The following is a 20,428-nucleotide window of genomic DNA, read 5'->3' on the forward strand; positions in this document are numbered from 1 at the left end:
GAGTCATCTTATGGTCTGCCAAAATCAGTATTTAAGAGTAACTTCTGTTGATTCTTTTTTTTTTCACTGCTTCATGAATTGTGACATTTGTGGTCACGAAACTATGAAGGGTGTTCGATATGTAGAGATGGAATTTCTTCACTTCACAATTACCTCGTTCCGTTTTAGAAGCATTCGATGCAATAGAAAAAATCACGAAAATCGTTGGCCAGAATTCGAATCAATGTAAGTACGCTTTCATAATTTTCACAAGTATTGAAATAATTGAAATATCCATGGTTCATATTAATGAGGAAAAATCCTTTTTCGACGGCTGATATCAGAATATTATGAATCAATAAAAAATGTAACACAAGTTGTGGAGATAATTCTTCTATATTATGGTATATACAGTTGTGACATATTGTCCATGAGGCGTACTACACTTTAACACCTTGCAGTACTGTGGACAGTGCAATTTTCCCGATAATGTTTTTGTACCTTCAACCGGCCGCAAGCTAGCAACTTTGTCCACAAGTTGGTGAAAGGAATTTGAACACGATATACGTGAAACATTATCAAGCAACAGATCGACACTTGACTGTTTGAACGTATTAATCGTTCTCCGATTTTCTTCGTTTCTTAGTGCGTGCACTGTCAGAGTCATGTGGGCTAGGAGTTATGTGACTTCTTTTTCGCTGCGGTTTTGCAGACGAATCGCCAAAATCGCTACTACTGCTAGCAGCTGTTCTTGTTTCTCTTCTAAACGGTCCCTCGCCGGTGACTTGTACTAATATCTGTCGAAAGGCAAAATAAAGCACTAAATCAGTGATCTCAAGTTTCCAGGCTTCAAATAAAAATGATTCATGGCGTGGGTTACTCCCGTGCCAAATCCAAGTCAGAGATACATGCCCAGATATACTACCGTGCTGAGTGTTATGGCTGACTGCCAAGCATTAGTCTATCCAATATTTGTCAGTTGTAAAGATAAGTCATTTTCTTATTTTTGACCGAGAAAAGACTTTGCAAGATATTTTTTTAAACTGAATATTTACATCTGGAATTGAATTTATCGCCGTTGATTGGAATGCTGTACAACACGTACTGATTTTAAAGAACAAATCCTCTTTTGAAACTTTCTTTTGATTCTAAGTATTTTCTCTTTTCTGGAACAGCATAAGACAGGTAACTCGTACTCTCAATTACTTCGCATAGTTATGCATCCTTCCACATCAAACTTGACAACATCGCAACACCCTTCGAAATTTTTTCTTTCCGACAAAACGGCGACCATTTGAAGTTGAGATTCGATTTTTCATTCATTGTTGATCATTTTTTTTATTCAATAAAGAAACAAAACTCGAATGTTGAGAATAGAGAATTGTAGAGATATAAATCCGCAAAATTTACCTGCTTTTGCAGCTGTCTGCTCGTATATATCTATATCCCCTTAAGCTTTGACTAATACCAAAAACAGGTTAATACAATATTTTCGTAAACACACCTGCATGTGTTGCAAGCATTCTTCTTGCATGGAAACAGCCATTTTGTAGACAAATGTATCCTGTTTGTTGTACATAATGGCGTTTTGGAACATCAGCATAACATCTCGCTGGAAGTGCATTGTAGACCTGATGGTTCCATTGTCAATGTTCTTTTTAATGGTTGACAAATCCATGGGACGGAAAATGACCGAATGATAACCCGGCGCTTGATCTTCCGTGATGGGCCTCAGAAATACAGACGCATATTTGTGTGTGACCAGTCTATTAAATACCAACATAACAGCTTTCTTCCAAGCACGGTAATCGGCACCTTCCCCACTTCCTTCATTCTCTGGTTCACTGTCTATCGTAACAACCGGCCTCTTGGAGTAGGTTTTCATGGTGCGACCACCACTCAATTTACTCAACGAAGATTCCTCCTCGTCAAGGTCTCCATCGTCTGCGATTCCAGTGACCGGCTCTTTTTTGACATCTGGTTCAGGTTCCAAGGTTTCTTTTATTACCGGTTTATCCTCTGGCATTTCATTGTCTCTTGCCACCTCGTCGTTCTTCTCCGTAACAGATTCTGCATCAATTTCGACTTTAATTTTGTTTTGTTCTTCTGCTTCCACAGTTTTCTCAATAACCATTTTCTCTGCCTCCTCTTTTAATGTTGACTCTTCGGTCTTCGTGGGCTCCAGAACATCTGGAGCTTCTTCTTTCACAACCTCCACAGCTTCCGGTATAACAGGAGGATTTGGATCAGTCCCTGATACGCCGCCTACCTCTGCCACCTTGTCGTTGACTTGATGAACTATCACGTCGATAGAGTCTTTAAAGCTCTCCTTCTTGTCTTCTTCCTTTTCCATTTCTTCCGAAACATTGTCCTTGGACTCAGTTGTTGATTCGTCCATGACGATTGGCACGTTCTCGGTGACTTTTACCACCACATCAGGTTCCTCCTCGGTTGAAACGGTGGATTCCTCAGGACACGACTCAAAAGTGTCCACCATATCTGATACCTGTTCTTGAGGAGGTGTTTTGTCCTTGTTTTGCGACCCTTGCGAACTTTCGTCATCTTCTAAAATCAGACTTATGTCCTGAGATTTCTCCGCTTCCTCTGCACTAGCTCCATCGTTTGAAGTCTCGGACGATACACTGGCGGGCGCTGCCTCAGCCGATTTGTCTTGTGGGTCCCCGGTTATCTCAGCAAGATCCATTTCCAGTTGATCTATTTGCGGTTCTTGTTTAATCTCCGATTCCTGAACAGGCTCTTTCTCATCACTTGTACTGTCGCTTGTTGTATCCTTCTCAGCTTCGATGAGGTCAGTTTCTTCCTTTATCGCGTCTTCCGTCACCTCTGGTGTGGCACTCTTCTCCATATTCCGGTCTTCCGACCCTTTTGTATCCGTCGGCGTGTTTTCGTTGCTTTCAGACTCTTTTCCTTCGCTTTTGGGACTCAACTCCACTTCTTCGGTAGTATCGTCTCCTTCATAAGGGGAATTCCGAAGTTCCTCTGCTAACGATTCGTTACCCATGTTTTCCTCATCCGCATCCCCAGCCTCTGATTTGGCTTTCTCTTCAACCTTCGGCGATTGGCAAGTGACCATTATTTTCGACTCCGTAGATTCTACAGCTACGGTTCCAATGATTTCCGCGATATTTGACGTGCTTGAATCGATATCTTCTATTGCTAGTTCACTTTCAGGTGAATCCGACAATGATACTGGCTCATCGACGTTCCGAGGTTCTGGACGAGGTTTCGGGCGAGGTTCGGGACGCTTTGAGACAGTTTCTTGAACCGTTTGTACAGTCAATGGTTCCACAACAGTGGCCGCGGATGGAGTCTCGTTCGTTCTTGGGCTTGAAGTGATCTCCTCTTTGATCAGCTCCTCAATATCTCCAATGATTTCGTTTATTTCATCTTTGTCAATAACGTCGGCCATTATATCCTTCCCAATAACTTCGTCTATATGGTCTATTATCTGTACCATACTCTCTGTTACCGGGATGTTCTGAGATACCGATACCGGCGGTGGAGGATTGATTACTTGCAAAACACCTTCGGATGTTGACGGTGCGTTGGTTGGTAGAGAAGAATGAATTTCGGGAGGCATACTAAGCTGCGTTGTTACCGTAGAGGACGGTTGCAAGTTTGGTAACGGTCCACGCTGCGGATTTGCCGGCAATTCCAAAAGCATAGAAAGCGTTGGCGCACCAGCTGAAGGTCTTTCGGGTGGCGCGTTTGCTATTGCGGTAGAGACCAATTGCTGCAATTGGGAAGAAACATTTTGTGCCAGACCACGATCTAGCTGGGAACTCGGGACCTTTGGACTCGAAACTAGGAGACTGGCTATGGTAGGGGAGCTAGCTTTTGTTGGCGTCGGTGGTGTTTGTACTTGAGTCGTTGGGCTGGTGGACTTTAATAAGCTCGTCAGGAGCGGCGATCTGCCCCCTCGTTTCTTTTCATCCTCGTCATTATTCGATGACTCCGATACAGAAGCATCATGGTTTTCCATCACACTGTCTACCGCTTTTCGGTGGACAAGTGGTGGCGGTGTTATCATAGATTCTTGCTTTTGTTGTCGTTTGGTTAGCCATGCGGCGTATGCTCTGACTTTTTGCTCCTGTTCCCGTTCTTCTTGTTCAATGACTTGCCACATTTTCTGCAGCTTATCGTCGGATAAGGGGCCGCATTTTAAAAGGTTTACTTCCGCTTTGAGCTGCTGATATTCGTCTCTTTGAAACGCAAGAATTTGTTTCAGTTCCGCAATTCTTTCCTGTGTTAATCGATTCACTATGGATTCAGCTTGCGTTTCTCCGCTCTCCCTTTTTTTCCTTTTCGGAGTATCCGCTGTTTCCAACAAGTGTGAATATTGAACGGCACAAGACTTTTGAGAAAACCAATCAGGTGGTCGCAATGCTTCTTTTTCAGCAAACGGCTCCAATGATTCGGACACGGCTTTCCAATTCTGAACATTCTCCCCAGAATACAATACGCTTGCAGCCAAGCATAGCTGCTCTCTTGTGCTCCATGTATCGTACGGAACACGTTTTACTTTCATCCCTACGATTGCAATAATTTATTAATAGTTGAGGAATAATCATCTCTGGAGACTTCCATGCAAGAACAGCAATCCATTTAACTAAGACTTGGCAAGTATCTCCAAAAGTAAATTGTACTTTCAAGCATGTCTCCAATGATTATCATGTTTAATTTCTTACATAGATACATTGATTCTCTTCAGTGATGATTGGCAATGCTTTAGAAATACAAGAAAAACTTGTTGGTGTGTGAAAATTAGAGATTTAAAAATTTTGTTTCCAAAATATGTGTGAGTAAAAAAACTGAAAGGAGAAATGGTTGTCTATAACTACGGCTTGAACCTGGAAAATATAAAGATTCTCGAAACATCAGTCCAATTTGGAATACAGTTAAAAATAAAAGCTTGGTAAAGTATCAATCGCCTTTGTCATCCAATTCGAATGATATTGTGGTTATGTTTGCAATACACAAATAAAATCGGTTTCGCGTGGAAATCTCCATCTGTAAATTTAGTCTAAATGATTTCGAAGAAATAAATACTAGGATTAATCAGTGTTTTGTGACAAATAAAACCGTGAAATCACCGTACACAGTTGAATAATAAGTCGTTTGTGTACTCTAACCTAAAAACTGTGAGTAAACGAAACGGCAAAATTAGTGAATATACAGAGTCTAGGCGATAACTTACTGTCCTGTGCAGATGCCATGTTGCTACTAGTTCTTCTTACATGTGTGTCTCATTAACAATTCACTGAGTTTCTTGGTCATTCATGTTTTGATACAAAACGTACCGCAATTCTCGTTCAGTTTCGTGCACTTCTCAGTTTTCATTTACCACCGGGAAATACAATACGCTAATGCAACCACACAGAATACAGCCCAGTGCTGAAGTTGCGCAGACTGATGCGCAAGAACTTTGTAAGACAGCGAGAGAGAGAGCCAATGGTCGACTTGATAGTGTAAAAGAGATACAAGATAACTGATAGAATTCAGAACACTGCAGGCAATCCCCTATTTTCGTTATAAAAAAAGCACTACATTTAGTTAAATTGTGCTGTAGTGGCAAAGCTGAAGCTGTTTTAAACTATACATGTCCTTCAAAACCAACGAGATAGAAAAAGACGTACATACATGCATAGATCATTTTCCGGACGGCTGTTTCGATTACATGTACCTGGGTGTGTTATTTTGACAATTGAGTATGACAAAAGTCCATTTAAGAACTATGCAGTACCCGTTAATAGAATATTGTATGCTTGAATAAGGAAATACAAGGGACAGATTCCTGTTTGCAACAAAATTCAATCAATCGTCTTTGATCTTCAGAAATAAAGAAATACAACATCTTGACATCTCCACTAGGTGAGAATAAGTAAAATATCGAGAAGTTCTAACCTCTGATAAAAATGTGTTTTATGTTTATTGAGTAAACATAAATCATTACCTGCCTCCTTGATACTTACATATGCTTCGCATTGCAAGTAAAACTTGTGACATACAATTGACAGAATTACAATAAAATGTAAATAGCTTAGATGGGCATAGAAACCACAAACTGAAAAGAAATTAAATAAGCAGATGACTCATTACTGCGTATCTTTTTTTCATTGCAGACTATGTAAAGCTATCGAAATGGGCAAGGCAATTTTATTTGTTTACCTCATCTCGAATTTTTTAATTGTCGCACGATGCAGCGACATAACATCAACGGTATATGGAAAAATTTTGGACAAGATGCCTGCAGCGTTTGGCGATTTCAACTCTGACGAATTGACGGATGTATTTGTGATCGACACGGATGGTAAATCCGTTGAAATTATGCTGGCAGCCGAGCAAGAGCCTCTCCTGAGGCCTGGGGTAGGCTTAAAGTGTACCTTTAATAATTCAGTGACCAGCATTGTGCCTGGGGATTTTGATGGTGACGCATTTATGGATGTTTTCGTAACAACGATAAAGGACGGTCTAACCTACGGACACATTTTGTGGGGCGGAAACGGGCAGTTGAATTGTACACCTGAGTCGAATCCAGTAATTGTGATGTTTGGACAGCCGTTAGCCATCGATTACAACCAAGACATGATTATTGATTTGTTTGGACTTGATGCAAATCAAACAAGAACATTTTGGATATTCAATAAGAATAGAACTTCACCAGCAGTTGTAAAAATGCAATCTAAAAATGGGGATAACTTTGCGCTCATAAGAAAACCACATTCCAACGCGTTTCTAGATTACAATGGCGATTTTATGCCTGATTTATTTATAACAACGGAGAATGGATTTGAAATTTGGCTGGGAAGCGAGGAGAACTTCACTCTTCATCAAAACATCAGCTTGCCGCATAATTTCGCCGTCGTTGGTCAATCTTTATTCTTGGACGTCGAGCTCACTGGCAAAATGGACCTGATTCTACCCGCATGTTATGATGCCGCATGCAAGAACAGCACTATTATGATACACTCAAATGGGTGGCACAATTTACAAGTAGATTTCAAAGATCCTGACAACATTGACTGGGGTTTCTGTAAACCTAACGGGCGGCGTTACACGGATACAATAACTCTGAGAGGCGGCGATTTCAACATGGATGGGTACCCAGATTTACTGGCAACTTTGACAGTTGCGTCAGAATCTGAGCCCAGAACATTCTTGCTTGAGAACGTACCTTGCACAAACTGTAAAGAGTTTAGTCGAAAATTTTCTGTACAATGGACAGCTCTGAATCCCTTGAACAACAGAACAGTTATGGCTGTCTTCTATGATTTTTATCAAGATGGCATATTGGACGTGATTTTGATAGAGCAAGAGGGAAATGAATACCGAACTCTGGCGTTCAAAAATAGCTTGGACTACGATGCTAATTTTGTTAAAGTCATGGTTTTGACTGGGTTATCGAACAGCCTGTATCCCATCACGCCTGGAACACTTGGCAAGAAGAAACGGACCTATGGCACAAATCTACCAGGCCCATCGATCGCTTACAAAACGACGACACAGGATGGAAGTATGCGCATGGCAGTAGCGGCACAATTACCGCAGAGCGCACACTTCTCCCTCAATTTGCCATACTCAACGTTTGGGTTGGGTCGCACTCCAAATTTTATTGATACCCTCACAATAGGGTTGAGCAACAAGTCCCGAGAATGGACACAAATTATTCCCAATTCCCAGATGGTCGTGATTCCGACACCAATCTCTGAACCTTCTAGATGGAAAGTTCAGTTATTTGTAACACCCAGTAAACTGATCCTATTGAGCGTTGCTGCATTGACTGCAACTTGCGCTCTGATTATTGCCATAATTTTTGGACTATATTGGAAAGAAAGGAGAGAGGATAAAATTGAAAAACTTCAGGAGGCACACAGATTCCATTTTGATGCTATGTAATAAGCTTTTATCACTGTTAATTCAGCTTAAGTTCTCACTAAAATATATATTTCTAATTTAAAACATACTTTATCCTGTAGAACGGAATTATACGTGTAACTAAATGAATTGCCAAGACTGTTTTAAGTTTCCTTCTTATGAGGGATGCAAAAACAAGGGTAATAAAAATATGCCGAAACCGAGATTGGGCAAAAAAGTTACTCGGAAAGAAGGGATCTTGTCACAAATTTTAGGCCTCTAAAATTTCGGTTTTACATAACTTATATTGTATATTCCATCAAAAGATGTTTTTGTTTCTGATAACCAATGCACGTTAAAACGCGATACGAAACTTTTATATATTTTTTTGAAGTGTTATTTGTAGTCGTCATTTATTTCGTTCATTTAGTCGCCTGTAATATGTATACGAGGATGACAGTTGAAATATGTTTCTTTCAACAGAAAAATGTACATATATATACATGTGATATAGTCAAGATTTATAATAAATTTATTTTATTCGTTTTTCATTGTTGAGAGTGTGTCTGTCATGTTCCTTGTTATATTCATTATTTGAAAATTTTAACAGAGTATATACTGATTCTCTACTGGCATTTCAGAAAGATAACAAATGAAAATCACGATTACTGCAAGTTCCTAGCTATTTTGATATAGATCAACTTAAATATTTGCAACCAATTCTAAAAGTGAAATCGCGCTTTTTGTTTTGTATTTATTTGTAGCTGTTTGCTTAGCATTAGCTTCATTTTTATTTTAATCATACGTCCAAATTTAACGATAAAAAAGTTTTACCTCTGTATTCCTTATTTCATAATGTAAGTGGAAACATGATAATAAAGTGTCGTTCGAATTTTCTTGACAGTTAAAAAAATTTGAAATGAATCACAGATAATCATACTGAATTTCTAAATATGACCGGGATCGTCGATTCAAAAAAAAAATGTTTTCATTTGAGTGTGAAAAAAAGGGAACATGAGAATGATTAAATTGAACAACAGTAAAATTAAAGATTTATTCACTTATTATGTTATACCTTAACTATAATTGTATATTCATAAATAATATGCATACGCACTTACATTAGATATATGTGCAGAGAAACACATATATACTCACACACACACGTCCACACGCTGGAATACCTAAACAACACAAGACATTGTACTATTACACATAACTAGATTATTGCACGTTCATATATAATAAATATATCATTACTGGAGTGTCAAGAATATGAATCGTAAATAAAGCCAACCAGCTATTGACAGCGATCGTTCTTCACAGCTGGATTTAAATCGGCAAAGTACGAGTGTGCCATCGCCTCGTCAGCAGATAGACGTAGTGCTGGGTTACAAACTAATAATCTCTGAAAAAGAAAAAGGTGTTGTAAATTGAGTAATTCACAACTTGATCAGCGGATTCAGTTTAAAATTACCTGCAGCAAATCTTTGCCTCTAGAGTTTAGCTTTGGCGCAAACTGGGGTAATCCACCTAATGTTGGATATGGAGGGAACGATTTATAATCAGGCAATGTAGTTAACCCGGGCCATGTTTCTTCAGTCGGAGTGCCCAGCATTTTAAAAATTCGTTTCAACTGATCCTCAACGTCTGACCCCGGAAATAGTGGTCTGCCAGCATTTGCTAATTCTATGCGATAATGATTCGTGGGTTCATTATTAAGCAATTGACCAACAATTTGTTCAATGCCATATCAAACAATACGAAGCTTATCGTGATTTCAAACATTTGACAATTTTTCAAAAGGAGATCCATTTTATCAGATATTTTTGATAAGATTTACCGCTGCCACTATTCGGACTTCAAGTTGAAAATTACTTATCCAAGTTGATAATTGGCACGATCTGTGCAAGTTTTTACCAACAAGTAACGACTTACCAGCAAATATACACCCTGCACTCCACATATCTATGGATGTCGTGTATAATTTTGCTCCGAACAAGACGTCTGGTGGACGGTACCACAAAGTTACTACTTCTGCAGAGTAACATTTTACTGGTATTCCAAAGGCTCTAGCCAATCCAAAGTCGGCTAATTTCAGCTCTCCGTTCTAAAGTATCGAGGAATATTAACATGGAACACATGCATAAAAACTGACTAGCTTTAAGAACACGAACTCGTTGTACCTTGTTAATAAGCAAATTCTGTGGTTTAAGGTCCCTGTGAAGAACATTGTGGCTGTGGCAAAACGCCAATCCACGCAATAACTGGTACCTAAAGGCAACAAGACCATTTTTAAAGAAAGACTCGTTGGGACGAAGTGTATTTTTAGAATTAGACGAAAATACCATCATTATAACTAAATTTAGACAAATACTTACCACACTTGTGCTCAGTCAGCCTATCAAATTTTGAATCAAGCGTCTATCCCGTTTCTTAGGTTAGTTGATCGAAGGGTTTCAAGATTTCAACATATATCCTTATGGAAAATTGACCAACGGTCAACAACAGATTTATTAAAAAAATTTATAAAAAAAAATTTGAAACATTTAAAAAATTCTCACTGATTTCACTACACAATTCTGAAGAAATTTAGAAAATATAAAAGCGTAATGTATGCAGTAATACGGTGACATATATTAAATTAACGCAGTTACTAAATATTTATTACAATCAGAAAGTACGCGATTCGGAAAATTCATAGCGCAAGTTTTAAAAGTTGCATATGTGGAGATATTTTATCAGTCAAACATTTTCAGACTTTACGAGTTTTTATCTCGTACGATGTGACCAAATATCCTGAAACGTACCAAATTTGAAAATGAATGCACTTACAGAAATGACTTGACGACATCCAAGTCAATCTCTCCGTTAAGACTATCGAAATACTTCTTAAGGTCTTGATCACAATGCTCAAAGACTAGAGTCAGTTTTTTGTCACTATGAAGAACGTCGTACAGACGAACAATATTCTTGTGTTTCAACTCTTTGAGGAGGCAAATCTCTCGTAGGGCAGAGGATGGAACACCCTAAGAAATTGGAATGAAGTTAAGTAAAACCTTTCAAACAGCTTAAATGGAGTTGGAAATAATACCTCTTTGATTGCTAAATCATTGCTCGGTTTGTGTTCACTTACTTCATCATCTTCATCTAGCCGGACTTTTTTCAGAGCTACGATTTCGTGCGTTTCACGGTTCTTCGCTTTAAATACGGTACCGTATGTTCCTGTATTAGATATAAGCAAACCGTTAATATAAACGTACCACCGGTCAGGAGTAGTTCAATACTGTCAATTTCTGACAATGAGATTACGTTCATTTGTTTCTATTGTTCGTAGACTGATTTATAGTTTTAAAAGTTGACAAATTGTTTTTCCACATGTGTGAAATGAGTATTAAGTTCCAAATCGTACCTTCCCCGATTTTTTCTAGCTTCTCATATTTTTGCATATTTTCACTGACTGTGTCAACGCGTTTGACGGCGTATTTATGATATTTATTTTTATTTTTTATCTAATCCTAATTCTCTCTCATGGCATCGAGATGGTTTATGGTTAGCGCTGCAGCCCGGGTGGAGGATTTGTGGATCACAGGAGCAAAAACGAGCTCGACAGCGTTTTCAACTGGCTGTATTGAGTGCGCTAGGGAACAACTAGGGAAATCCCACTTAGCGTGTACTCGGTGCAGCCAGTTTAACATCCGATCGGAAAAATATTGTAACCCGAAGAAATTCTCGAACCATAAAGACTATAATATCATTGTATTAGTGCTAAAATTGACTAATAATATTATTTGAAAACACGGAGTATAGAGCCGTGTTATAGATAATGCGTATCACGTCATATGACCTTGTAAACAAGACAGGGACTGCAAGCCAACAAGCGTGTTGTCTAATCAACAGTATCAAATGTCTAACCACTAGATTATACAGACGTTATGGTTTATACCAAAATATTATCCAAACAACAATCGTAGAGCGTCTGAACTCGATTAATTTAACATGAACCAAAGAATCATTCCTATGCAGATTTTGAAAACTGGAGGAATTATTCGCAGTGCAGCCAGTTGAAAACTCCACTAGCGAGTAATTGGTTGGCCAATCAAGAGTGCGTTCCAAAATTCGCTGGCAACGCTAAAAACTCCCTAGGACAGAGACAGAGCTACTCACGAACTTGGTAGCACAAAAGAGATAAAAGATTGTCGACATCACTGGGAGCCAATATCGGAACGCACCCCAAGCACACACTTCGTGTGGCAGGTTGACGCACGGCAGAAGAGAGGAATCGGATCGAACCATTGAGTACGAAGCAGTTTTCAAATAAAAATGGCGATGGCAGCAACTCAGGTAAAGGGCAGTGGGTGGCCAAGAAGGGCAAGTAATAGCTCCTTTGAAGGGAAAGTGGTCACAAATCAATCAGTAACCATCAACAGAACGGTCAACTTGTAAGTGAATATCTAAATGTGTTTATTGAACCTTAATTAATCGTTAAAAACACTTCCACCTCAGCTCGGTGTGAAACGGACATGGCCGGCTTGTCGACGACGCTAATGATACTTACTTTGACAAAATCTAATTTACCTGTGAAAACGTCAGGATTCTAACGCCGTTTCATTCGCTGCGCCAATCTTCGAATTATTAACGTTTATTACGCTCTCTTTCTCCCTAGAAACGATCGTCTTCCTCAGTCACTACTCGTTGATTGTACAGGGAGCGTCACTATGTGTTGGTCGATTTAGATATATCGCTGTTCTTTTCTGTAAGAGAGTGTTGAATATTGACTGCCATTGTAAACACTTCCGCCAATGCGGAACTTTGATTACTTTAAGCTGATTAATAGATGATACACTTGTTTCGAAATAATTCCCATTTGCTACTCGTTTGAAATGTCCGTGCTTTAATTCAATAGAATCACTTGTACGAAATACATCCTTGAATATAAATTAGCTCCGTTAGAAATATTATATGTAAACACATATCAAGAGTACAGAAATAATTGCAGAAAATAATTTTTCTAGTAATTCACTGTGCTATACAACATGTAATTATCTTAGTTTTACAGGCATCAATATTGACCTGCCCTCTTACGTGACTTTTTTTAGGGACTCGAAGTAAAATTTGGTTGATGAAAAATTTAGAATTTTCAAACAATGCTCTCTGATAACTTCTTTGCAATTCAACAGAACGTTGGTTTACAGTGATTTAAAAAAATATATTCTCATTTTCTATCTAGCGTCAAAGTACACGCAGCCTAGAGTAGTATTTTGTTCAATCTTCAAATTTTTCAGAATTCCTGGTGAAATCTATATTCTTTAGACATTTAGCTGTAAAACGCTTGCCGGACATTTCAAATGGTTAAAGAATTAACGCCGTGAAAATTTCTTTTAATATCAATCATATTGTATTACACATGTTTTTTTTTCCCAGAGAAAATTAGCCTCTTTCAAAAACTGTCCCCAATTTCAAATACTATAGAAGAAAAGAAATGAAAAATGTTCAAATCAATTACAAATATTTTCTTTCTGCTCAAAAATTCCTCACTCGCTAAATAACTTTGGTTTTCACAAATGTTATTACTCAACTAGCTATATTTATGTTCAAAAGGCCGTGAAACTTGTAATATCGTTTAAAAAGAAAGATTGAACGGCAACAATTAGTGTTATTTTGTTGTCAAAAACTGCCTATGTTTAGGAATCTTAAATTTCGATGTAATGCCATTGTAAAATTCAAATCTAAGGATAGCGATGCGTTATGGAATATTATAAATCATTTGTTTGTTGGAATTTACAAACTCAATCTCTGATATTCTTTTTTTGCAATTGCCCAATCTGAAACATCGTCAATTTTTACACATTTTTTCATCACTTAAATGAAAGGACAGTACGATAAGAAATCATTTGTTAAAAGACTTTCGTTTGTGAAACATTAAGATGTATATATTCATTTACGTTTGTCTAAGCAGTTTTAGGTGACTTTAGTTTAAGAGTAAGTCGTTTCGATCTTGTCGCTACATTTTACGGAACCTCGTTATGTAATACTGCAATAACCGAGGCAATTTAGTTTCATTTATAATCATTGTAACTGATAGAACTTTACCAAGTCACAACAATAACATACAAATTGTTGATATTTATGTACCGCAATGACAGTGATTATTGATTAATTGTAAGCTGAAACATTGACAACTACATTTGAAAAAAAAAAAAAACAATAACCAACTTCCGATCAAAATTTCAAATAATTACGAATGTAGGGATGCCTGTAATGTGCGTGAAATGAATTTATGTTCATCATTTGTTTGATGTTGTTAGAGGCTTTGCCATTTCAGCATTAAATTTAATGCATTTCTTTGTGTGTGAATAATCCCAAAGAAATAATTATATCATCGAATGTTATATGTATGAATTGATATAATTTTATTATCTTTGCATTGCCATTACCATGGTGCATCAATTTTTCGTCTACGCAATGTGATTAGAAAAGTTTTGCGACGACAGAGAGCTACATTAAAATATAATTTATATGGCATAGAGAGCTGTAAAAATGAAACACTTCAATACTCCAACATATATTTAGCATCGATTTTCAATAAATTGCTTCTAATTTATATCGAATTTTATTCAAACTACCATTTGCAATGGTAATCTAGATATCGATGCGATCATGATCGGTGATTAGAATATAATAACACTGCGATTATTCCTTGAATAAGGAATTGGAAAATGACTGTGAAAAATCGTAGTTGGTCATATATGTGGAATATCTATTGTCGGATTTCAGAATATGCTAATTAAATGTGAACAAATTACATTTTTTTTATTTCTTTTTTACTCATTAACTAGCGACTTACCACGCCGCTCTGTTATATAATCATCCAACAACCTAATGCATCAATTATATATTTTCATTGTAAAAGTTTATGATAGCTTATCAAAGTTCAGTGTACGCTTTACGTGAAACTATGACTGAATGGACATTAATATAATGTTACTAAAATAATGTATATTTTTTAATGCTTTTTTTTTTTTTTTGAGTAACAACAAATTTGCAAACAACAGCCCAAGTAAGAATACAGTCACAAGCAATAACTATTGATGTGGTTTATTCTCTGCATTAAGCTAAACGCCAAAATATCTCTCACAGTCGTCGCTATATTTATTTTCGTATCGTTAGTCAGGTGCTTTTAAATTTTATTTGCTCACCTTTTTCATGCACATTTCACTTATTATACATGTGAGAGGCTTCCCATCAATTATTGGTGTATGATCAACCGGCAATTTAGCATCTGCACTCAACGCTCATGCGTCCTGAAATTACTCGTTCCTACTTTCGAATGAAACTTTCAATTATTCACCATTTTGCTATGTTTGGAATGAAACTTTATTTAAACAATATGCAAGAGTCCATACTCGGATAAACTTATGTCCAAGTTCTTTGCCCTTGTTAAATGAAATAAATTTCGTCTAACATTGTTCCAAGTACTGAAATTTTATGTAAAAAAAGACAAATAACGAGTAAATTTCAGTTGCCTGGATCTGATCGTTTACTGGCAATTGGTACAAAGCCTATGTTCACATTTTTTCACGCAATTTTTATTCACTAATCTTTTATATTAAAATCTATAATTGAAAAATAATGATTAGCTTCTGATATTTGTATGAAATTTTATCATACCGAAGCGAACGAATTTTTATTGAGAAGAATATTAAAAATAATTGTGCATAGAATTTTGCAAATAGAGTTAAACACTCGTTAGTTGTGATAAATAACAACTTATATTACTTATAATTTTTATCGATGAATTACGTATATTTCCTCTTCTGTGTTATAAATAGTTATTTTAAGTTGTATACGCATCTTGTGAAACATTTCCAGTGTATCTATCCATCAGTTTTTCTCAAAGTGTGATCTTTTATTCTTGTTATATTGCTTTTCATCCTCTTCAAACTTATACAGTAATTTAGAGAGTTTTGAATAATTGCTGTAGCAACCATGTGCGGTGATGGGATGTTGACTTTTTGAAATGATATTCGGTCTTCTGAATGACGTCAGAATTTTAATTGTTAAATTCTTTTATGCGTAAAAAGTAGACATCCCAGATCCTACATTCTCATCATTTTATTTGAAATATTCTGCTCACTCGGATCAATTAATACGGCGAAACATATTTTCCGTCAAAAAAGAATTTGAGGAATACTGGTAAATTGTTGTTTATATAATTTTAATCGATTGTAATTAAAATATAACAAGTGTTGGGGAAAATGTCTGACATAGAAAAAAAAAAATAAATAAAAATTTGTTCACCATCAAATTACTTGATATTTTGAGTATAAATTAAATAAACCGAATACATGCCTTGCTGATGAAAATTTTGGTTATCTGATATCAAGATATGATTCTTCAAATTAAAATTTGTATGAAACTTTTAAAATGCTTTAGTTATGAACATTGATAAACGTTTGTATGTAGCGGTAAATTAATTGCGCTGAGAAGATTAATTATGCTGGTTTATCTGTATAGAAAAAATTACATTTGCTCGTGTTATTCTGTAGATTCAAAATGGAACTTTAATAACATCATACTAGAAAGGTAAAAGTTATTCATTCAACAAAATCAAATCAATTGAAAAATTGCGACAAAATTCGTTTGTCCTACGTATTGTATTTGCCCTAAAAAGCCTTAGTTTCCGAAGTGGAATTCATTCGTAAAAAAGAATACTACTGTACTCCGTAGACTTTCATTTTGTGCGTGATAGAAAAAACACTGTTGAATAGTTGAGAATCAGAATTATACTTGCAGTTTATTAATTTACAAATTGAATCTGTTTGATCGAAAATTGAACCTTTGCAAATGAGGGTATGAATGAAAATTTCTCAGAGCCACGTTAATAGATTTATCATTATGCTATTGAAATCACACATCATTCTTAAAGACGCATGTGTGAGTCAGTATCACAATTCGTCATTTTATTTAATGATACCTTATTCACATATTTATGTCAGATGTATATGCCGTTAAAATAGAGCTATTCCTGCTTAAAATCTGATGAAGAAAATAACTGATTGCAATGCGTATATTATGTGAAGAAATTTTTGCTATAGCTCAAGTTTTTAAGTATTCAGTCTTAGAACAGACATGAACAGTCTTTTGAAAGACCTTGATACAAAAAAAAAAAAAAAAGAAAACAATCCCCAACACTTTGTACTCGATGCTTAAAATAAAATTTGTAACAATAGAAATCTCATGTAAATCAAACATACTGTGAATATCTCTGTAAGTTTCTTACTTCCAGTATATCCAAGAATGCATAGTTCAAGATGTTGGAACTAGGTACTTACTTAATAGTTACAATATCCAGATAAAAAAATAATCCTAACCAAAGAAATACAACTCATTTATCATAGATATCCTTTGACAAACTATACATTTGGAACGAAAGAGCCACTATTTGAGAAAGACCCGTCAGTACCAGCCAGGTTTCAGCGAATGAGGGATGAATTTGACAAAATTGGAATGCGACGTAGCGTCGAAGGTGTCCTCTTGGTACACGAGCATGGCTTGCCTCACGTACTGCTCCTCCAGCTTGGTACAACATTTTTCAAATTGTAAGCATTCTTTTTTTAATTATATTCTACACGCGTCATACTTATCACGAATATTTAGAGTATCTCGTCTGCTGAAAGCAGGGAATTCGAATTTCCACATTTTTTCCTGCCCAACTATTTCAATCATCAGATTCAATAATTGAAAATCATGTTTTGCAAATTACAGATGTCCATTTTTTACAATATAAAGTTAAAAAGAAAATAATGAGTACAAAAAATTTAACAACGTTACACACAGAATTATATACTAACGATAGTAATTTTTATTCGTTCGCAGACCAGGTGGCGAGTTGAATGCAGGAGAAGACGAGGTAGAGGGCCTGAAACGGCTCCTCACAGAGGTAACAGTTAGCGCAGCGCCTTAAGCTGCCCTCCCGGGCAGCTAGGAGCAGCACTTTGATTTGTTAGACTGTATTACTGATTTGATGAGCCCTCTGTAATAAATCCTATGACTCTGTAAAAACCTGTTTGTAGAATCGATGTAACCGGGCCTGTAGCTCAAATTAGTTTCTTTTCGTACACTACGTTATATTGTTGGATAATGGTTTCTCTCAATGTGCTGCATGCCCGGACACTTTCATGTCAGTAGAAGTAAACCGAATGGAAGAATTGTATATACACTGGTTAGCTAAGAACATTGTTAAGTGTATCTAAATCATTCACTTTTGAATCCAGGTCTCAACGTTATTGTAGATAAGACGGAAGCTTTCAAGACTGTAATTATTTCTCCTATTTCGCTTAGTACAAACATAAAAAAAAGAAGATGAAAAACTACTTCTAGTGGTTGCAACTAAAATTCTGTCAAAGAACAGAAAGATATTAAGTTATACGCTTGTTACTTTGTTATTTTTAATTTGTTGTGCATTAGCTTTATTTGTATATATTCACTAGTATGCGTTTTATTTTGTGACTTTGGAATGCTAAAGAAAGATAACTGTATAAAACGCTAATTATTTTTGTTTACACTTATGATGTGATGTGAATGACACGATTGTAAGTAGGTTCTTTTTCGTAAAATTAAATTATCTATGTCACTCGAGTATATTTTATAAGTAAGAGACGTATTTTTTAATGGGTTGAATGTTTATTGATTCTACATTGTCATGATGTTGTACGAAATATGAAGAATTCACAATTATTTTGTAACCATGTTCTTAGTGAACTAAAACGAAGAAGAATGTATTTAATCTTGGGTATTTGAACTATCGGTACTAACTTGGCATTAATGAAGGTGAAACCATTTGCAGACTCTTGGGCGGCAAGATGGAGTTAAACAAGAATGGGTAATCGAGGATACGATTGGTAATTGGTGGCGACCTAACTTCGAACCACCGCAATATCCTTACGTACCTCCACATATTACCAAACCCAAAGAGCACAAACGACTTTTCTTAGTACAATTACAGGAAAAAGGTATTTATACTTTATCTATTCTGCTAACATATCGTTTGTTTTGTTCCAAGTAACCGAAATTCTTTAACGAACTTTACCTTTTTTCCACCAAAGTTATTAACTTCGATGTTGCTGATAATTTTCAGCTCTATTTGCTGTACCCAAGAATTACAAGTTAGTTGCAGCTCCATTGTTTGAACTGTATGACAATTCGCAAGGATACGGACCAATAATTTCATCCCTCCCACAATCACTTTGCAGGTACAGAATAAATCTATAAATTACCAAATGCTTGATATTTTATGCAGCTTCTTGCATCTGGGATTCAAAATGCTAGGAATTGAATGTAAAGTAGCACAGCAACGCCCAGATTCATGAAAGTTAAAATCATTCTAATTTTTCAATGTATCTTCGATATTGGTAACGTTTTAATACAGCATTGAAATAATAATGATTTTATGGATTTCAGATTCAATTTCATTTACATGTGAACGATACCGCACGATGGCTGAGAGATTAGCCGGATTTTAATTAAGTTAACAAGAACAACATTGATAACGAAGTTACGTATGTATGTGATGATGAATGCAAGTTTTTGAAAGGTCTGAGTTCTCTGTATAGTACGACATACCCAACATTAAATCATTTTTGTAAGTAATACTTGTCATATTGTTTTTCGTTCGTAATCCCACCACCTTCAATGTGTGCGAGTATTGTCAACGAAAACCAGAAGTAATGATTAAAATTGTAGATTCGTCACCACTACATATTTTAGTCTTATGTTACCGGCATGTTATTAATTGAGTCGGTCACGGTAAGTTTAAGAAACCACAATTATTGCAGTCGTGCCGATCAGATTATTCTAATTGTTTGGATATAAGTTTTTCCTCGTAAGAGTACAGCTCAGCTTGAAATACGCGCGTATACAATTAATTAACGTAATATGGCTGCGACCCAAATTCTTATACATTTGATATCAGACTCCTGTTGAATAATGAGCCATTCCCGTATTCCGAATTCCCTGATATTTAAGAACCCACAGTGCGATTTCTTTACTTTGAGTGTGGATGCCTTACTCAAGCATTCTACATTCTCACAGCCTTTCCAGCTGCAGTTTCGATCGTCCGCTTACAATTAGTATAGGAATTACGCGTATCGAGTCACTATTACAGTTAGTCGAAGTTTGATATTCGTGGAAATATTTCCGTCGAGAAAATACAATTTACCAAATTATCGGGCAAGCCTGGAGTGATTTAAGAGGGTGCTATAATCAGTCCTTACCAACTGCGTCAAATGCCTTCTATTTTGAATATTATCAGAAGCTATGCGTTGCAATGCAAGAAAAGGGCATAACGAACTTATTCTACGTGCAATTTTGAACAAAAACACACTGAAGAATTTTGATTTTATACAAAAATAAAGATATAGCATCAAAAATATGAAAGCGTGATCGCGATTTCTTATTCTTCACGTCATTTTTTTTTATCGTTTCCTGAAACATAAATAGGTATATTGGTGTATTTCAGAATCGCATGTAGAATACCACTGTCGTGTTTTCATTTTTTTTTTTTTTATTTTTG

General features: G+C 36.3%; 4 protein-coding genes across 6 annotated transcripts; 2 read left to right on the forward strand and 2 right to left on the reverse strand.

The window, feature by feature from the left end:
* Positions 1–356: 356 nt before the first annotated feature.
* Positions 357–5,401, reverse strand: LOC107222500 (bromodomain-containing protein 8). Its single transcript, XM_015661893.2, has 3 exons — positions 5,198–5,401; positions 1,484–4,530; positions 357–776 (listed from the first exon to the last, which is right to left on the reverse strand). The coding sequence occupies exons 1-3, from the start codon at positions 5,214–5,216 to the stop codon at positions 594–596; spliced, it is 3,249 nt and encodes a 1,082-aa protein (XP_015517379.2). The 5' UTR covers positions 5,217–5,401; the 3' UTR covers positions 357–593.
* Positions 5,402–5,565: 164 nt separating this feature from the next.
* LOC107222501 (T-cell immunomodulatory protein) lies at positions 5,566–8,400 on the forward strand. 2 transcript variants are annotated; one of them, XM_046746171.1, is made up of 2 exons: positions 5,566–5,687; positions 6,123–8,400. In XM_046746171.1, exons 1-2 carry the CDS (start codon positions 5,641–5,643, stop codon positions 7,894–7,896), a joined length of 1,821 nt encoding a protein of 606 aa, XP_046602127.1. In that variant the 5' UTR covers positions 5,566–5,640; the 3' UTR covers positions 7,897–8,400. The 2 variants fall into 2 exon arrangements, with proteins under 2 accessions (XP_046602127.1, XP_015517380.2); XM_015661894.2 differs by having other exon boundaries at positions 5,610–5,871.
* Positions 8,401–8,878: 478 nt separating this feature from the next.
* Positions 8,879–11,493, reverse strand: LOC107222509 (cyclin-dependent-like kinase 5). Of its 2 annotated transcripts, XM_015661909.2 has the most exons (8): positions 11,267–11,493; positions 10,991–11,079; positions 10,690–10,883; positions 10,041–10,128; positions 9,793–9,964; positions 9,332–9,543; positions 9,152–9,262; positions 8,879–9,038 (listed from the first exon to the last, which is right to left on the reverse strand). In XM_015661909.2, the coding sequence occupies exons 1-7, from the start codon at positions 11,301–11,303 to the stop codon at positions 9,155–9,157; spliced, it is 900 nt and encodes a 299-aa protein (XP_015517395.1). In that variant the 5' UTR covers positions 11,304–11,493; the 3' UTR covers positions 8,879–9,038; positions 9,152–9,154. The 2 variants fall into 2 exon arrangements, with proteins under 2 accessions (XP_015517395.1, XP_015517394.1); XM_015661908.2 differs by having other exon boundaries at positions 8,879–9,262; positions 11,267–11,492.
* A 603-nt stretch (positions 11,494–12,096) lies between these two features.
* LOC107222505 (cleavage and polyadenylation specificity factor subunit 5) lies at positions 12,097–19,506 on the forward strand. The gene is made up of 6 exons (XM_015661897.2): positions 12,097–12,296; positions 17,256–17,456; positions 17,734–17,797; positions 18,704–18,869; positions 18,995–19,109; positions 19,318–19,506. The coding sequence occupies exons 1-6, from the start codon at positions 12,178–12,180 to the stop codon at positions 19,337–19,339; spliced, it is 687 nt and encodes a 228-aa protein (XP_015517383.1). The 5' UTR covers positions 12,097–12,177; the 3' UTR covers positions 19,340–19,506.
* Positions 19,507–20,428: the final 922 nt, after the last annotated feature.

The sequence above is a fragment of the Neodiprion lecontei genome, chromosome 7 (assembly GCF_021901455.1).
Source record: "Neodiprion lecontei isolate iyNeoLeco1 chromosome 7, iyNeoLeco1.1, whole genome shotgun sequence".
Taxonomy (NCBI): Eukaryota; Metazoa; Arthropoda; class Insecta; order Hymenoptera; family Diprionidae; genus Neodiprion; species Neodiprion lecontei.